Consider the following 20,784-nt stretch of genomic DNA (forward strand, 5'->3'; position numbering starts at 1 on the left):
ATGAGATAATCCTTGTGAAAACACAGTACTTCATGACACAAAGATAGTACTCATTAAATGTTAGCTGAAAAGAAGTCGATTAATGGGTACAAATATACAGCTTGATAAAAGAAATAAGACCTAGTATTAGATCAGTAGGGTGACTATAGTTTACAATTATTGATTGTACATTTCCAAATAACTAGATGAGAAGACATTGAATAAGTCTAGCATAAAGAAAAGATAAATATTTAAGGTGATAGATAGCCCAAGTACACTAATTTGATCTTTACAAATTATATGAATGTATTAAATCACACATACCCTGAAACTTTGTACATCTATTATACATCAATAAAAAAAGAAAAATGAGCTGAATGTTAATAAAAATTAGTGATTTCTTTTCAGATCAGATTTCCCAAACCTTCCAAAAAGTTAGTTCTTTATTTCTCTTTCACAATGTAATCCATACTTCCATGTTTGATCCATGAGTTGTATGGATCAAATAGCTCAATGTCAGATATTCAATTTCCCATAGCCTGATAGACCACAAATGACTGTGTCTAAGATTATGTACTGATTTTTAAATGTTTTAGCATTTTCTTATTTCCTATCATTATGTTGTAATTATTCATATATATATTTTTTTTTCCTTAGAGACCAGAACCTGGAAAATTTAACTGAAGTAAATTCTCATGTGTCTGAAAACAAGAATGGAAGGTAAAGCTTATTATAATTCACTTTTTTTCTTATGAGTTCTATATGCATCTGCATATATTGTATAGCCTTAGAAGATTATATATATAAAATATAATATTATATATTATGTAATATATAATTTGGATAGTGTGTATGTATATGTGTGTATATATGTGTATATATATATATATATATATATCATCCAAATACAAAAATTTACAAGGTGCTTAATAGCTAATAGGGAAAAATTAACATAATTCTTATTCTGTTAGAATTTCTGACTCAGGGCCTGCTGTTCTATTGCTTAGTGTAAATGGCATCATGGAAATTCAAAGCTCTTTGGGGCTGTGAAGATTTATTTTTACTTACTGTTGCTTGGTAAGCTCTCAGCAGTGCAGAAAGCACTCTGGGAATCTCTTCCTTGGATGCCTAGTGCTAAAAGAATGCATGAATTTATCACAGCCACAAAACAGGACCTAATTTTGAAATTTCTTTACACCATAGGGTATAATAGCTTTAAAACTGTGATACCTTATTGGCCATTACAAGAAAGGTTAGGACAGGAGCTATACTTAATTTTTGTCACAGACTGTATACTTCAGGAAAAATTAACTTTTCCATGTTTAGCAATTCTTACCCCTACATATGAGGGAATACTAAACACAATAGGTTACCATTTTCACCCTCATAGGTGCAGTTACCTTTTCTATTAATTTTTCTATGAAAAGAAATGATATTGCGATTTCATCTGCAGAGAATGGAAAAGCTAGGAAAAGAGCTGGCTCATTTTTCTTTTTCATACTGTCTCTAAAAGGTTCCTGAATCCGACAGGTAGATAGTTTCTTTCCATTCCTTTAATTCCCCAAAACATCTTCTTCCTTCTGTTTGTGACCTTGAGAAAGTCTTTGAGAGAATGAGGGAGGATAAATTTTCAGTAGAATCTGCTTATCCTGGAAACACATGTACTATTTTGGGAATAGGACTGGGCTTACATTTAACTAATCTCATTCAAGTATTATTTGGAAGTGATTGGGGTAAAAAAAATTACAAGTAAATTATTACGTAAAATTAAGGAATTTCCCATTTGATTTGAGAAGCATTCCAGTTCCATTGGACTTGTTCATGAAATGGGATTAATGAGGAAATGGAATTTCATGGAAGTTCAAGAGCAGGAATGGTGGCATTGCCGGGCCTCAGAGAGATTTCACTTGGGAGATTGTCCATTCTTGACCTGAAGAAGTTTGGAACCCTTGGACATTAACTAGAGTTCTTTGTTACTAATGGAACTCAGCTAGTCACTGAGTATTGGCTTTTGTCCATCTTTTTCCTGCCCTTCCCTGTACCTGTTGGCTTCCTTATTCTCTGCTCTTCTGTTTGATAACCAAAATTTTTTTTGCCTCTCAGTTTTGGCTTCTTTGTAACTTCAGCTTACTCTACCTCTTCAGGTACTTTAATGAATCAAATTAAAAATCTAAATAAGAGTCCCGGGAAAATCTGCTAAACTGAAAGGTGATTCATTTTATGAATGTATTCACTTTACATCGTAATTGGATGCCCAAGCAAATACATGTTTTCTAATTTGTTTCATTAAGAAGGTAGGAGCCAAGGGGAAAGTTCCACTTTGCCCTCTGAAGCTTTGCTGAAAAATCAACTCCCAAAACGCAGAGTAATTAGAGAAAAGGCATACAAATTTATTTAACCTGTGGTCGGGGCCTTCAGAATGAAGACTCAAAGATACAGGGGAAATTGTCCATTTAATACTTAGGTTCAATAAAGTACAGAGAGCCATGTAGAAATATGATTGGACAAAAATAATATGACCTAATAGCAAGAGACTGAGTGGGGAAAGCCAGCAAGGCCTGTGTCCCTAGATTATTCTTAACCTCTTGAGCATGCATTCCTTCCTTCTGGGCATGGGGCAGAATTCTTCTGGATTGGGGGTCTTTTGACCTACAGTCAAGCAAGGGATGTCAGAGAATTTCTTTATGGCCAGTTTTTCCATAGAAAGAAAGGTGAAGGGATAGGTAGAGTAATAATTTTAGGTTTTATGGCTGGCTTTGGGGAAAACAGGTTTTGGTTTCCTTGGGGAAGGAAGGATTCTTGCCTTGGGGAAGAGGGATTCTAGTTTCTTTGGCTATCCTTGGGGGAGAATGAGACTGAGACAGGAGGGCAGGAGAAGGTCAGAGAAAAACTTTTGCTTCTGAGGCTGCTTCTGAGGCTTTCATTTTGGGGTACTTTTTCTGAGACTCAACAGGAATAAGTTTAAATATTTTTATTTCAATTCTAAATGAAGAGTCTTTCCCTAAACTAAATGGTTTGTGACTATGAGTGAAATTAATTTCATAGGGCCATTTCACAGACTTTAAGAACTGTAATACTTTTCAAATCATATAATTATAAGGTGGCCAGACAATTTTGTTTATCTATTAATCACCTGATGACATTTGGATTGTTTCACTATTGGGTTTTAATTCACTATTTTGATTAATGTTGCTATGAACATTCATATATGAGTTTTTGTGTGAAAATGTGTTTTTATTTCTCTTAGGTATATACCAGGAGTGAAATTGCTGGATTGTAGAGTAATTCTATGTTTAACCATTTGAGGAACTGCTAGACTGTTTTCAAAGCAGCCATATCATTTTATATTCTCACACGCAGTGTATGAGGGTTTTAGGTAAATTTTCAAGGTGAATTTACACTGTAGGGAACATTTTCTCAAGTGTAAATCCATTTGGAATTCTGTAAGATTCAATACAATGTTTGGGTTTGTATTTGTAGAGTCATTGCTTAATTAAGAAACAAAACTGTGACCATTGATTGGAAATTACAATTCAGCAATTTGTTTCAATGGAGGATAACTTCCTAACAATTAAGCCATCAAGTGACATATGCTATGAGTCATGAGTTCTCCTTTACAAGGATTATTCAAGGCATTTGAGAGGAATAATTTGGCAGAGGTTCTTCTGTTGCGCTGTTTCCCAAACTTTTGGGTACATCAGAATCACCTGCTATTCTAGGGACTACACTTTGAGAATCAATGCTCTTTTGAGTAAGAGGTTGGACTTCCCAACCTCTAAGGCAGTGATTCTCTACCTTGACTGTATAAGGAACTCACTGGAGAGCTTTAAAGGTTCCTAGTGACCAAGCTGTACCCCAAACCAGTTAAATTAGAATATCTGGATAGGGGGCCCAGTAGCATTTTAAAAGGCACTATGGGCTGTTTTGTTGGTTGCCAAAGTGTTGTCTCTCCAACTCTATTCCTATGGTTCTAAATAACAAAAAATTAGTCTTACAACTTATTGTCATGAAGATACATTTTTTGTTGTAAAATCTATCACTATCCCATGAAAAACAAAGACTTCCAGACTATCACAGACCCTAGGAGACCAAAGAGACATGATGGATATGTAGATATGATATCCTGGATTGGATTCTGAAACAGAAAAAAGTCACCAATGTAAAAACCAGTGAGACATGAATCTGTAGTTTAGTTCATAGTATGTTACAAATATTAATTCTGTAGGTTTGACAGCTCTGTTATAATTACATATTAACCTTAAGGGAATCTGGGTGAAGGTGTACAGGGACTCTCTGTGTTATCTTTGGAATTTTTCTGTACATTTAAAATTACTCCAAAATAATGGTTTATTTTTTAAAATTATCATCCTCAAAGTCTACATGAGGAGCAAAATCCATCAAAGAATTTGTTGTCCCACATTCCAAACCTAGCATTTGGTTTTTGTTCACAGTTATAAAAATTAAATCTTCCATGAAGGCATTGTCATTAATCACATTATAAACACAACTGGGAAAAGATACCAGTATTAGTCAGCATGGGCTGCCATAACAAAATACCACAGACTGGGTGGCTTAGACAATGGACATTTATTTTCTCACAGCTCTGGAGGCTGGAAGGCCAAGAGCAAGGTCCTATCAGGGTTGGTTTTGGTGAGGCCTCTCTTACTGGCTTGCAGATGGCCACCTTCTCACTGTGTACTCACATGGCCTTTCCTCTGTACACAGAAGGAAAGATATCTCTGGTAGCTCTTCCTCTTCTTATGAGGATTCCAGTTCTGTGGCATTAAGGCCCCACCCCCATAACCTCAGATGACCTTTATTACCTCCTTATTAACCCTGTCTCCTAATATAGTCACATTGAAGGTTATGGCTTAAACATGTAAATTTTGGGGGAATACATCTCAGTCCATAACAGTACTGTTGGCAAATCACTTATCTCTCCTGTTTGTGGATTTTGCAAACTGGTGATTTTTGATATTCTATTGCTGAGGACAGTGCAAATGCATTTCAAACTCACTGATAATCTTTGTCCTTTGACGCTGTCTACTTCTTAAAGTTGGGTTTTGTATTGTATATTATATGATCTGAACATTTTCAAGTGATTCTTAGCTAGGTTTGTTATTCTTGGGATGACATATTCTAATAATCGTGTTAGAAAACCTAATAATATTAATTCCACCTTCTCATCACTTAATAAAATTTTAGCTCACCTGGATGTTTTGTGAAACATCTGCCTTAAAACCAGACGGTTTTCTGTATGCCAGAGATAATATGTGAACAAATGCTTTCCTCTTCTTTAAGAGCTTTATCAGCCTGTTTGAGAATGATAAGGCTTGATTAAGACCTAAACCCTCATTTAGGTTTTCATGTCTCTTCTATGTCAGAGTTTACTAACATGGAGGAGGAAAAGGAGCTTAAATTTTCTCTATTTTTGCATTAAGAATCTCCTCTCTTCCATAGGAAAAAGCAAATATGCCTACATTTTGTTAAGCATCATGACATTTTTAGATTAGCAGAAATCTAGGTCAGAGTTCTTCTGCCATCTTCAAAATATTGCCTTCCATTAAAAACAAAATGAAGACTGGAATTTCTCAAAGCAACCTCTGGATCATTTTCATTCAATTGATAAATTCTTAGATATATTGTACATGGGAAGCTTTCTATAATGGCATTGCTGGTGTGAAAATGTTACAGGAACCAATTTCAGATGATTTCTGTCCTTGATAAAAAAGGGCAATGTTAGCTAATGTGGCACATACCTATAGATTATTCTTAAAGGTAAGGCAGAGGTTTCCGTAGAGGGAGTAAAATAGTACATGCATTCTATTTGTGTTATCTGTGTAGAAGCCAGGCAAACACAAAGAGATTCACATTGTAAAATAATGTTAATTGAGAAGAACTTTAATAACACAAAAAACTTCTAGTGACCTTGATTTGAAGTGCCAAATACTTGTGTTTGCTTTCTGAGGCTAGATGCCCAAGTCAATGGGTTCACCAATGCTCTACACAACCAGTCCACAAGAATTGCTTCCCATTCTTATGAAGCCAGGAACAATCTCAGGTACCGCAGTCAACTGCAGAATAAATGACAGGACTATTCTCCCTTTGTTTTATAAAAATACCTCACATCCAACTTGACCCTTTCTTTGAAATGCAGAAATTTCTAATTTTATGTGGGGTTATCTGCATAAACAGCTTTACACAAAAGTATTGAGTTAGTGAATGTGTCATTGTGTGACATCTGGATAGGAAACTATCAAACGTGATTTTCCCTTAAAAAGTCTACAATTTAAAAAAGCATGATTGTGACATTAGTGTGACATTCTTTAGGTAGATCTAAAGGCTTCGTTAAATCAGATATTGTCATGATAGCTAATTAAGGTCTACTTTTGGTTTGAGGTTTATGAAGAAAGTTATGGTTTGGAAATATGAATGAGACATCAGAGAAAGAGACACTAGAACATATTATACAAATATTCAAAAATAATCCTCATATTCTACAAAAGAATTACTGAGTGATCAAGTTTTGTAACAATGCTTAGGAAGTAAACCAAGACAGTGGAAGTTAAAAACAAAATGGAAGACAAAAAAATTTTTGCAGTGCTGTGTTAATACCACTCTAACATTCATGTTTCAAAGTTATAGTTCAGAAGGAACATATATTCATTACATTTTGCATTGAATTAGAAAATAGCCTTGTTTTTATTATCCTTGCAAATAAACTTTAATCATGAAGTAAAATGATTTGTTTTGCAGCTCTAACACTGGAGCCAAGCAGGCAGGACCACAGGATACTGTTGTGTACACAAGGACATATGTGGAGAATAGGTATTCAAAATTTATTTCAAATATATTGCTTCATTTTATAATTTTGAAAGGATCTATGTTTAATAAGAGATGCTATTGTTTTAGAGTGTACTTCTTTCAAATAGAAGACCATTTGTAAGTACATTGAGTTCTATATATATAAAATTCTCTATAATGTTTCTGATATTATGTACTTGGGCTATAAATAATTATAGTCATTAGATGAACTCAGTAATATTTTAGTATAACACATGTATACATAATAGGGTTGCCATTTGAAAGTTCTCACATAAATGTATATAACTATATGGTTAAAATAAGCTTTATAAAATGCACAACTATTCCTATACTAATTTGGAGTTCCACTTGAATTAAATAATTCTATCTACTTTTGTTTACTGCCAATCTAAAATAAGGGGTATAAATTTGAGTAGTGCTATCTTGGCCCAAGTTATGGGATATTGATGTTTCAATTGAAATCTGCTGCTTGGAGTGATGGATATTGAGGAAAATGTAAACCAAGGTCAGGGCTCAATAATTCATTTGGTTTTCAAGGAATATAAAACAAGAATTGTCCCAATTGTGAAGTACAATAATGGTGGGGCACACAAATGCTGGTATACATGACCCATAGGTTAAGCTAAGCCCATTTCAAAGAGGTCTAAGAGAAGAGTATTCAGGGAAGCTTCTGTGTGGATGGCAGTCGTGATGGGGATCCAGGAAATTCAATACATGTCAGGAGGTAAGCGATCTTCCAAAAAAGGTTTCTCAAACCCATGCATAATTTACCTTGTAAAATGCAACATCAATATTGATTTTTTCCTTAATCCAATTCTCACTCTCTGGCGTGTTCAAGTCAGTGATTTCTGCTGTCTTTCAATTAAACTAAAAGTTAAAACACTTCAGAGTAAATTTTAAAACAGTAAGGAGTTACTAAATCTGAAATAAATTGATAAAAAGATGAGTAATATCAAATAGTATCATAGTGAAGGCAAGGCGTGAAATATTGGCGAACAATAACATAGGCTTTTTTTCTATATTTACATAATAATCTCTCACATTTTTATCCTTATGGGATGTCACATCAATACATTTTGATTTTTAAAGAAATTTCTTATGGGAACTAATGCCAAACAACCACAATATTGATTTTTGAATAATGAATGATTTATTTAAGAATAGGAATATTCTGCTAAACATCGTACTCTAGATTTTTTAATTAATAGGATAGATGGATAAAATAATATTAACTCGATTCATGGAAGTACCAAGACTAAAGCATACTTATTTTATTATGATGACTATGGTTTATTTTTTTAAAAGTACATACTGAATACCCTGTACATATGTGTATCATGTTCACATATAGAACAGTAATTCTCAAAGCATAGTCTCTGGGCCAGCATCATCAGCATGACCTGGGAACTTTCTAGAAATAAAAATTCTTTGGCCTCACTCCTGCCTGCTAGATCAGAAACTCTGCAGCTCAGGCCCAGCAGCCTGTGTTTTAACAAACTCTTCAGATGTTCCTGATGTGCCTCAGAGTTTGAGCACCATCATTATAAAAAGATAATATTAATATTGTGGCATATCAGGCTAATAGTCTGTTGACCGGAAGCCTCTGAAAGGATTCATTGCCTCCTGTACCTTAACCTAGCAAGGATGGTGATGTACCTCAGACATCCTTAAGTTTCCTAAAATCTACATTGACAGGCAGCTTGGTACAGTATGGAGTCCCTAGAGTCACATTTGAGGTTGAATCCTTCTTTGTCGTTTCCTAACCGTGTAGCCCTAGTGATGTTACTCTTCCAGTCTCAAGTTTCCTCATCAATAAAATGGGAATCATGACATGCATCCTCCATAAATATGTGCAAATTTTTTTGTAGCATTGTGGGATTATGTGTTTCATAAAGTAGATTTTAGTTCTGACAGCAGTCTGCCTCCAGGAAATTTGGAGAGAAAGATAGGTTTCTCATTTAAAAATCCCAAGTGAGAGCCATGTGGTTATCACTCATCGTATGAAATAAAGAAACATATTGCTTCTATTCTTAATATATGCCCAGATAGCATAAGTACTTGGAAAACAATTATGGGAGCCAGCTGGTTAGGACATTACAGATTTTATTTGTCTCCAGGAAATAGTGGTGTTTAAAAGCTGGGATAATCTACATAATAGAAAACAGAAGACTTTTAAAAATCATACTTCTTTTGCTTTCATTCTAAATTATTCTTTCTTGGATATATTCAAGTAAAAATAAAAATTTTGCATGCTTTTTCTAAAAGTTCAAGAATCTCAGTTTCTCTCTGTGAATGGTGTATGTGTCTGTGTGCTTGCCCTGTTTGTGCTTTGTGTATTTTCTTTATCTACTTTACATTCTGTGTAGCTTTCTTTAGTAAACAGATGAGGTGCAAGTATAAATTTCATGAAAGATGAGGACTTCTTTTCCTGCTCACACTTGTTCCTGTATTCCTTACCCTACTCTCTATTTATTTTGGTATATATGTCAAATTGGGGGTGACTTGTGTATCAATATTTCTACAGATTAAAAAAATGTGTCAGTACATCATCCTGGCTTGTAACATACACAAAGATAAAATATTATGAGGCTTCATGAGGTGGTGTGAGTGTGTTTTCTTATCTACATAAGGAAAATCACCTGATTCTCACATGTCCATATATTTTGTTCCTAGTAAATCACCCAAGGATGGATATCAGGAGAATATCTCTGGAAAATACATACAAACTGTTTATTCAACTTCTGATAGGTGAGTATGTCTTTATTTCCATACATAAAAAGTACACACATACAGACACACACATATATATATATATATATACACACACACACACACAGGCACACACACACATATATATAAATATATATACATATATAAACATATATACATATATAAACATATATACATATATAAATATATACATATATAAATATATACATATATAAATATATATACATATATATATATATTTCTTGCTGTTCTTTGTACTTGGAGATGGTTCTGCTGATGTTTCTTGTCATGTATGTGCATGGGCAGACCAAAGTGCAACTCAGTAACAACTTCTGCATCCAGGAATTTGTTTCTTGGCTTCCTGGCTGTTGCTGCTGTCTGATTTTGATGCATATTATCAAAAGACCTTTCTGTGCCTTACAGCTGCCTCCCAGGCCAGCCCCTCTGCTGCTGGTGATCCCCAGGAGGCCCCAGGACTGCCACATTATTAGCGTTTAGGCTTCATTGCATCCATAGACTGTGCCATCAATCCCCCCTTCTTGTGCTTTTCTGCAGCCTTCTTGGCTTACAAACAGCTGTGCAGATGTGCTGCTGTGACCCACTCTGGGCCCAAGCTCAGTTCCCAGGAGTGGAGTCATGATGAGTATTGATTGAGTGCTGGTGAGTTGGCCCTGTTCCAGGTTTTTGCTGTTAGTGATCCTCTTTTACCATTCAATGTTCAGTGGAGCACCTAGGTGACACTTATGAGAGTATGGCCTGCAGATTTCCAGTGAAGTAAATGAAAATAAATAATTAGTATTTCAACCCAAGCCCTGGAAACAAGCCATCATGCAAATGTCTGATGTTCCACTGATGTTGTTTCTTTATAGCAGGGGCTGGAGATATGACTCACTCAAGGTAGAGATATTTTATTTTCATATGTAGTCTCAGCTTCTAACACAGTGCTTGGTACCTAATGTGTACTCAGTAAATTTTTTTTAAAAAATCATGAACCTATGTTCCATTTTCTAAGGGAAACATGGGTGAACCAGGTATCAAAATTATATCCCTTTCTTGTCACTTTTCCAATATTTTGCCCATTAGCAATGCTTTGCTGAGTGTCTTGCCTATAAGTCACACCTCTTTGAGTAGTAAAGTCATTGACACCAGCATTAGAACTACAGATATCATCTGGATAGCCAATTAAAAAAAACAGATCTAGGTTTTCACAATGCTTCGAAAAGATCTTTGACTAACTGTATGATCTTAATAAAGATAGTACCAACATCAGTGCATTTCCTGAGCTTGTATTTCTATTATTAAGGGAGGAAAACATTCTCCATAAAAGTATTGCTGTTAATAGAAAGACTTTAAACCCTATTCCTAAAATGGCTTTGAAATTTTTCCTAGTCATCAGCGCAGAAGTCAGTTCTCCATGAGACCAGTCAGTTATACAACCTTTTGCTGTTGATAGTGTGTGAAATTGGCGATGTTCTTACAGTTCTTATTTAAGCACGTCAATCCTGTTTAAAGTGGTTTCCCATGTAACCGGATAAAGTCCAACATCTTTTGCACATTCTCCATGGCCCTTCAGAACCTGCTCCAGCAGAATATTCACTGATGCTGAATCCCTCCAAACACCCTCCCAGAGTAGCAAGTTTGTATGTTCTGTTCACTCTGCTTGGAATTCCTCCACCAACCCCTCATCCCCACCCCACCAAGCCCACCTTGAGAGCTCTTTCCTCTTCAAACAATGCAGATAGCACTTTTTTCTGACAAGGCTTTCCTGACTTCACCCCAGGGGTTAGTGGTTCTCTTGGCTCTGTTCTCCTCAGTCTGTCCACGTACCTGTATTCCACTGTGCATTTCAACCCAAGCCCTGGAAACAATCATGCATGTTATATCATGCATCTAGTTTCCCCAGTGGAAAGAGCATCTTGTCAGAGGAGACTGGCTCACCACTCTTTGTATTTGCAGCTCCTAGATCAGTGCCTGTGGAATGGATGAAGGACATAGAGCACCTATTTTCTACTCTTGAAGTGCTTACAGTCTTAAATGGGAAATTTAAGCGTATGCATACATATGTGTGTGTGTTTACGGATAATCCATAGGAAAATATTTGCTAGGTAGCTATAAGCAAGTGGGTACAGAACAAATAAAAGCAGAAAATATTTATTTATATACATGAGACTTAGAAAGACATTACTAGAATGATTAAAAGTATAAAGCTAGATAAAGTTTATCTACTATAATGCCTTTCTTCTCCTACTTACTTTTCCCTTCCATTCTCTCTCCTCTCTGATCCTACTTCTGGGCTTGATAATAGATTAGTGGTTCCTGGGTACGACTAACTCATTTCAACACAATGAGCACATCAGATCTTTGGACTCATTGTGTTGGTACCATGCTGCCTCCATTCACATCTTCACTCTTCCACTCACTGGTTTCATGACAGTGGCAGGTTAATTATCCTTCTGTACCTGTTTCTTTTTTAATAAAGTGATGATAAAAATAATAATAGTGGCTTGTCAGGAATGTTGTGAAGAATAAGTGAGTATATAAGTGCAGAGAAAAGTGCACTTCATATATCATATAAAGGGCTATATAAATATAGCTTAATTTCACTACCCCATTACATATCCTACTCTGGAAATGTCAGGCCTGCATGCTAATATCCTGAAACTAGTATACTCTGCAGGGTGCTATTTAAGACTGTCCTAAGACCTTAAAAAAGGAAAAGGATCCTTTCTTAAGGTTCTGGTGTGACTCAAGATATTTTGGATTCTGCTGATCACATCTACAGATCATTTATCATTGAACATTATTTTAACAAATATTTAGCATTTGTTATTTAATAAATAACAAAACTCTCTTTTCTTCCCCATCAAATTTGTGGTGGGGTTATGTCTTGCTGGAGGGTATAAATTTTGTCACGATAGGTATCCTTATATCCTGAGTCTTACAGTGGCACCAAGAGGAGTGTTTTGGTGACTCTGGCCCCTACAGTCCCAGGCACTACAGACTCATCATTTTGTGAGTTTATCTATGTGCTCTTGAATGGATTTCTATTTTGGGCCTGTTGAATATTCTGAGAGTTCAAAATGTATATTAATCTGCAGCATAATTTTTCCACGTAATCTGTAACATGATATATGTAAATTCATAATTAAAAGCCCTCTACTACTTCTGAGGAGTACTTGAGATATTTCCTAATTCAATTAGGAAACTGAACATCTTTGTCCCATCCAGATTTACTCTTGATTTCTGATGAATTAATAATTTGGGACTTTCTCTCATGTTAATTATTTGATATCATTTTGAGAAAACTAGAAGAGTCAATTCTATTACTAGAATAAGTAAACTCCAAACTTTCCTTGTTTTTTTGTGAAATTTTCTAAAGTAAAGTATCATCAAAATTAATATACCGTTGCCATGTGAGTTTATAGGGAATACATCTGTCTTCTGTATTGTGGCAAATTATTTTTAATTGCTTACATTTCTATAGGTCTGTCATTGAAAGAGATATGTGCACTTACTGCCGAAAACCCTTGGGTGTAGAAACTAAAATGATTTTAGATGAATTACAAATTTGCTGCCATTCTACTTGCTTTAAGGTAAGGATGTGTTTATTTCACTTAATTAAATAAAAAATTGCATAATAACTGGAATAAAAATAATAATTTAATGTAATACATGAGATGAAGCAAAAGCTTTCAGAAGCACTGTCAGCCACATTAATAGTACACTACTTTAATATTTCTGAGTTCTGCAGCCTAAACCTCAAATGTTTGTAATTACTATCTTGGCTTTAGGCTTACAGTTGATTACTGACACATTTATTCACTCTTACCCTAGAGATTTAAATCTGTGGGAAAAAAACCCACTTGTTCTTTTTATAAAAGTTTTTGCAACAGTTTACTAAATTATGCATTACAGAAAATATGTGATGAAATCAAAACAAGAAAATAAATTGTTGAGAAGAAAGCTAGCAGTTTCTTCCCTCATGAAATTAGGACCAATGGGTTTAACAATAGGTGAACGTCAGTCTGCTTTTGAGAGCATAATTAGTGGTAATTAATTGTGGCTCAATAAATACTAATAAAGCTTTTATTAGTAGACTAAAGCTTCATAGTTTGTGCTTTCATAGGACGTTTCTTTGCATTCTAACCATAACATTGGGTGGATCAACAACATTGTTTTTGGTGTAACTGCATAAGCAGTAAATGGGAATCTAAAGACCTGAGTTCTAGTTTTGCCTCTGCCTGTAACTACGTCCGTGTGACTTTGGACAACCACCTGAATTACCTTGGCCTCAGTTTCCCTAACTGTAAAATGAGGTGTTGACTAGACCAGTGGATCTCAACCCTGGCTGCATATTATAATCATCTGGGGAGATGAGGAAAAAATAGAATGATCGGGACCAGCCCCAGTTAAATCATGAATCTTAGAGGTGATTATTGGGCATTGGTATTTTTAAAAAGCTCCTTGATTAATCTAATGTACAGTCAGTTGGAGAAACTATGGGCCAAATATATGGTTTCTTTCTAGTGCAACATTCTACGGTTGATACAAATGATCAAATCCAGTCAAAGAATGCAATACTTTGTCAACTGATTGCTTCTAGTCCTATTACTTTCAAAAAGTGACACATAGCAATCAGAAATATAGTAACTCATTTTGAGCAAAACATTCCAATTTTAGGGCATAATGTACAGAATTCTATATAAAAATATAATCTCCAGGTTGTATAATTAGTTATAAGAACATAAAGTTTTTTATTTATGAAATATATTCAATTAAACAAAACTTAGTCTATAGTTTTTTATTGAAAATTACTATGCAGAAAAATTTAAACAAGAATATTCTCCTGATCATTGCTTTTGGTAAATAGAAATATTTTCATTTATTACATTTTAGATCATTTATTTCTATTTTCAATGTAATTTCAATAAAATATTACCAAGAATAAAAACAAACATGTTCACACTCTTAGAAAAATACTGATTGTTCTATAGCCATAGCAATACAGAGCCACATGAACTGGTTTAGACGCATCCAATTAATCAATGACAGTTTACTTCAGTGAATTTGCTTCTGAAAGCCAACCAATCAGTGACAGCCTCATGCTTTAAGGTCAGCCAATCAGCAGTGGACAGGTCTGAAGCAGCGGTCAGCCCTTTCCTACTTCTAACCAGCACAACTCAAAATAAACTTTTTCTCAAACCCAGTCAGATAAGCAGTTTATTTCTCTCCGTGAGGTTGTGCCTGGACAGCATAACTAGCTCTCCCTTAAGTTAGCAAACAATAAATGCACCTTTGTGTTTTTTTGTTTGTTTGTTTGAGATATTGAGTGGTCATCTTGTCCTTGGCATAAACAATTTCTGGACATTCATATCTACTCCACTGTGAGTGAAGTAGAAAACTTCAGTGATAAACATCCCTTAAAAGTGCCTCGATGGTAGAGAGATGATGTCTGTTCCTCTAATAATCTAGATTTCATTTACAATGGAAACTTTATATATGTATTTTTTTCTTTAGTGTGAAATATGCAAGCAGCCTTTGGAAAATCTACAAGCGGGTGATAGTATTTGGATTTATAGACAGACAATACACTGTGAACCTTGCTACTCTAAAATTATGGGTAAGTGTTACACTCTAAGCATTTAACACTTTGGTTAACCTTAATGAGCATTTGGTATCATTTAAAATGATGTATTTTAATAAAGTAAAACATTTTACTACTCATATTTAGTTAATAATTCAGCTGCAGATATTTATACTATGGTAGTATTTTGTTTAATGGTGTGAAATCAATCAACTTTTGTATTGTCTTCTGGTATCAGATTAGATATAGATACAACTAAACCAAAGTGTCATTTATTTTAGAAAATTTTCCGTTTTTTTCCAAACAAGAAAGTTATTGTCTACTCACATAATTGTTTAAATTGAAGTCCATATTCGTAAATGACATTTTATGCTTGCACTTGAATATTGTATAATTTTTAACTAAATTTGGTTATTGCATTAAATGCTTTTGAATATTACTTTTAAATTGAAAATTTAGTTAATTCTATGTAGTTTTACAAAAATATAGCATTTAAGTTTTTTATCCATCTAAGATCAATGTTACCATAATTTGCACTCTTAATTAGCATATGTAATGTGAGAAAAGGATATTGAGGACCTGTGTTTTTAACTAACATTTTTTATAAACTACATATGAAAGTTTTACAAGCTAATTTAAGAGATGTGCACATTGTATGGTAAATTAACAAGATTAAGTCCTGTGAAACTTGACTGGTTTTTAAAAGCTACTATCCGCATTTTCCTTTTAGATTCAATAGTAAGTAGATAAAATAACCAAAATAATATTGAGAAGACGGTCAACGGTACTATGTGAAAGGCACTTTTTCCTGCTGTCTTGTTGGTATAATGAATGAAAGAGGAACACTTGGGACCCCTACCTGGGATCCAAAGTATGGAATTTAATGACAAATGTGTGATATTAATGAGCTACTGGGAGACTACATCCAGAAAATGCTCTGAAAAAAATAATCAGAAACCCACGTTCCATCAGGCTGCAGAATCAATTACAAGAACATACCTAATTATATTCATACTTTGCCTTCTATATTCTGCTTCCCCCAGAGAGTTCTCATATTCACTTTTCTTCCTGAGTTAGTAATCTTATGATGATCTAATGTTATATAATGGGTCTTGATGTGCATGGTGGTAGCTCTAAAATTTTTATTCTCCCAGAGTTCATGATGTGGGTTAGTGGGTGTGATTACCAAAAGACTCAGAAGTTTTTATGTCTTCCTCCCTGTATGTACTCCCTAGGCATTGCATGTTTTATAATACATATAAGTTGTCAAGAGATGACTCTCAGACATCTCATAAATATGCATACCAGGCATCTGGTACGTCATGTACACAGTATGACCAAAAGCCACAGCGATTATTTCAGAAGTGGAAGGAAAAGTGGAATCCTTAATCTACCACTACCCGTTGGGTGAATAATTGTCTGTAAATTTTAATGATGAGCTTGTTTCTGTACTGAATTTGCACGTCTTTTTTCTTTTAATTTTCAGCAAAGTGGATTCCATAACTCTGGCACAAGGAAATCAAGATGAAAAGCACTCATTAAGGAATTAAAAGTTACAAGTTTTATCTTAATAATATGTAATCTAGAAAAGCTTTCACATTGAAGATCAACTCTTGTACAAAATTAACAATTCTGTTATTGCATAAGTAATCTAATTGTCTTCAATAAGGTCACACACATAAAAAGAGCCATCTGGTCTCTGGCTAGAGTTAGCAATAAAAAGTTCAAATGGTTCCAGATTCCAGTGTCAAAGGAGTGATGCATTACACTCCAGCCAGGTCCATCCCTGCTCCGTATGTTGGCTGTGAGTGGTGGTTTCCATTTAAACCAAGTTTCTCATTTCTTCACCTTTTTTTCTCTAAGAATTTGGATTCATAGACATTGACATCCCAAAGAACTGTCAAGGAAGCAAGATATGCTTTCTTCATCTGCAAAAGAAATACTAACAACAATTTTCTTATACAGTTTGGCAGAAAGATGTTAACATAAAAAGTTTATAGACCTCAAAAATCACTAAACTTTCCAGATCTCTGTGCTATTATTTGTAACACAAGGGGCATTGGATAAAATGATTTCTAGGGTTCCTTTTGCTTCCCAAATTCTCTGATTCTAAAGCAGTTTTTAGTTTGCTCTTTGGAAACATATATGCATACATGTTTGTTAAGCCTATTGAACTAGGTAGGACATATAAACAATTTAATTTTAGTGTCATTGTTTAATCACAGACTTAGTGTTTGAAAACTGTGTTTTAAAAACAGAAACAGATTGATGGGTAACGGGTAAAATATGACATGTATAGCTTACATGTTATTATTTGTTAAATTTTCTTTGTATGCATTTCAAAATCTGGGTATACTTATAATCCATTAGAAGTAATGGTTATGGACTAAAAAGATATGTTCTTTACTATGTTATATATACTCATATTACATAGCACTATATTTACAGAAGGCTTATAAAAATAAAATGAACTATCAGTTACATAGAATCTTTATGTGAAGTGTTTGTAAATATAATTCACTAACATCAATTTTGTCAATTATAGTGATCACAATCTATTATATTCTCTGTTGCACTAATTTATTTTTAACCGCTCAAGCTATAGATTTTATTTTTAAGAAACTTTTCTGAAGAAATTGAACATGTAATAATCATGTGAGGAACTAGTATAATTAACATTGGGAAATTGAACTTCTAAACCATTTAATTGCATATAGCAACTGTTTCTAGAAAAAAGATGTATGGAACATGGAAGTGGAGGCAGAATTCTAGAGAAGTTTTAAGGCAGTTGTGGAAAACTGCTATAAACTAGGGAGATTAAAAGATTATCATGTATTTTCCAAATGTTAATACATTCAAAGAATTATTCTTCTGTGTAATAATTTCATGCTTCTGTTCCTCTTAAAGCCTGGTTCACAAAGTGTTAAACACAAAATGCTTATCAAAATACAGCAATGTATAATTGTTGTCCAATGAAAAGGGAGCCAGGAAAAACAATTAATAATAATTTTATATTCATTAATTCATGCTTGATGAGAAGCAGTGGTAATTGAGCCACATGTTTTATTGTTCTTTTATTATACGCTATCAGAGTGATCAAAAGAAATAATTTTCTCAGAGTTGAAATTCACTGCAGAAAAGGATGGATGAAATAGTATCCCTCTCTTTCATATAAAGTATATTAACATCTGAATGCTTTTGTAGTAATTAAAATCATCTGAATATCATTTAAAAAGTATAAAAACCTAAAAGGAACACATTTCTCATTTTTCTATAGCTGTTTAATGGGCCCTCTCTCCTACAATAATGTATTAAATCAAACCAAAAGCTGTTGTAAAAATGGAATAGACATGAAATGGAGAGAGAAGTGTTTCTGATTCATCAAGATCACTTCATTATGTCTGGGTTTATTTTCACTATAGAAGTGACAGATTCCCAAAACAACTTACAAGATCTCACATTTTTTGCAGGCTATTAATTATGTAATGACTGACACTGTTCCTGGACACAATTGCCTAAATCTAGGGATACTAGATCCTGAATTCTATCACCAATAAAAAGATGTCTCTAAAAGAGAATGAATAGCTTCATCATGACAATATCCTTCTAAATAAAAGTCAAAGACATATAATAATCTCAGAAATAGTATAGTATAAAATGATATTCTCTCTTTTAATAAGGCCAAGAAATAAGAATTTATTCAAGAAGTAATATGTATATCTTAATGGTTTGATTGCAGTCACTCTACTTATTAGATATGAGTGATGAGATGGTCCAGCTATCACTACTGTGCATTCCCTGACTTGTTTACTATGATAGAAAATTGTGAGTGTTTGGAACATTCAGCTTGATAAAGAACTCTACCAAAACAAGTAACTGTTGGGTCTACATCATGGCCAACTAAAAAGGATGTTGGTTTTTTTTTTCTGTACTACTGAATTTGCTCGTTATTTTGATACAATGTAAATAAATTGCTGTTAAAGTTCCCCCTATTCCCTAGTGCTCAACAGTTCCCAGAGCCACCTATAAATATGTATATAACATGGGCAAGCCATATTTCCTTTTAGGCCCATTCCCTACTGTTTAAACTATGGGGTTTAGAATATTGACTCTTGAATGTTTCCACCAACTCAAATATCACATGACTATGAATCTATTCCTGCTACTTATCCGGTTCTTAGATGATATCTTTTATTAGATGCATAAGAGTTGTTGAATATTTTGTATGTACTTTAGAATTGCATGTTGACTTTATCACAACACAAGTTGAGGCACCATTTTGACCCTTATTTACTGGATCTTTGTCCTGCTTAGAAAGTATGCCTTCTGGCCGGGCACGGTGGCTCGCACCTGTAATCCTAGCACTTTGGGATGCCAAGGCGGGCGGATCACCTGAGGTCAGGAGTTCGAGACCAGCCTTACCAACATGGAGAAACCCTATCTCTACGAAAAAAATACAAAATTAGCCAGGCATGGTGGCATATGCCTGTAATCCCAGCTACTTGGGAGGCTGAGGCAGGAGAATTGCTTGAACCCGGGAGGCAGAGGTTGTGGTGAGCTGATATCGTGCCATTGCACTCCAGCCTGGGCAAAAAGAGCAAAACTCCATCTAAAAAAGAAAAACGCCTTCTGAGAGATATTACTGAAATACTCAAATGTATGAGGTAGGCAGTGATTTCAATGTTTTCACTGTATGAGAGGAAAGTGAACATCATCATTGCCTTATAAATGCCTTCTGGAAAGGATCTTTTATTCTCTTTGATACATTCTTCTCATTAATACATTTAAATGCCCAATTATTCTAGGTTCCTTAGAAAAAATGCATGGTTTATAATCTATCATCGTTCATTCATTTATTCATTTGTTCTGTTATTCAATAACTTAAAAAAAGACCTACGTTCTAGGTCCCAGGGATAACCCAAACAGTCAAGGTTCCTGACCTCATGAAACTTACATTCTAAAGCCAGCAGGAGGTGGAGGAGGAGTTTGAAAGTCAGAAAACAAATTAATACAATAATTCTGAAATTGATAAGACTTATGAATGAGTGAAACACAGTGACTAGGTGAAGGGGTAGTTTTAGAAATAAAGTGGTCAGGTGAGGAGGTAATATTTCAAATCAGATCTGGATGATGGGAAGGAGTCAGCCTGGGAAAAAGCCATCCAGGAGAAGATGTCTTAGAATTGGCCCAAATCAGGCCATTTTTCTGGGCTAAACTGAACCTTGCTTCTTTTAAACGTAATGAGATGGAAGTTCAAAGGTGCCAGGAGACAGAAAGACCAGTCAAAAGATTTGTAAGTTTCCTCTATTTGTAAGACTTGTAAGTTTCCTCTATTACATGGTTACACGGGGAGCCATGTAAGACAAAAATCAGATATTACTCAGACTGCTTTCAATTCTCTGCCAGGGTGGGTTACCCAAATGGCTGCTGAGTCCTGGACTTCAGGCTGAAGTTGCTTACCTGGGCCCAGGAAGGCTCTGGTGACTATTTCAAAGGTCGGATGAGTAAGGTCTGAACCAACCTGCATCTTGAGGGGAAGTAATGGATCCTGTATGACATTTCCACTCCTCATCTGAGGCCCTAAGGATCATATCCCTTTCTGTTTTCCAAATAGAAACATTAAACAGTAAGGCAGCATCATTTCACATTTAGGAGAGACTTCTCAT

The 20,784-nt window shown here is 34.7% G+C and overlaps 1 protein-coding gene across 13 annotated transcripts in view; it reads left to right on the forward strand.

The window, feature by feature from the left end:
* SCEL (sciellin) overlaps positions 1-17,675 on the forward strand; it is a 169,151-nt gene extending 151,476 nt beyond the window's left edge. For all 13 annotated transcript variants that reach the window (XM_055096859.2, XM_055096863.2, XM_055096864.2 and 10 more), the window contains 6 exons: positions 637-699; positions 6,736-6,807; positions 9,478-9,552; positions 13,019-13,127; positions 15,052-15,154; positions 16,605-17,675. In XM_055096859.2, the coding sequence (XP_054952834.2) occupies positions 637-699; positions 6,736-6,807; positions 9,478-9,552; positions 13,019-13,127; positions 15,052-15,154; positions 16,605-16,621 (439 nt within the window). In that variant the 3' untranslated portion in view covers positions 16,622-17,675. The remainder of the gene's footprint in view (positions 1-636; positions 700-6,735; positions 6,808-9,477; positions 9,553-13,018; positions 13,128-15,051; positions 15,155-16,604) is intronic.
* The last annotated feature ends 3,109 nt before the right edge of the window (positions 17,676-20,784 follow it).

The sequence above is a fragment of the Pan paniscus genome, chromosome 14, assembly GCF_029289425.2.
Source record: "Pan paniscus chromosome 14, NHGRI_mPanPan1-v2.0_pri, whole genome shotgun sequence".
In the NCBI taxonomy this organism is placed as follows: domain Eukaryota; kingdom Metazoa; phylum Chordata; class Mammalia; order Primates; family Hominidae; genus Pan; species Pan paniscus.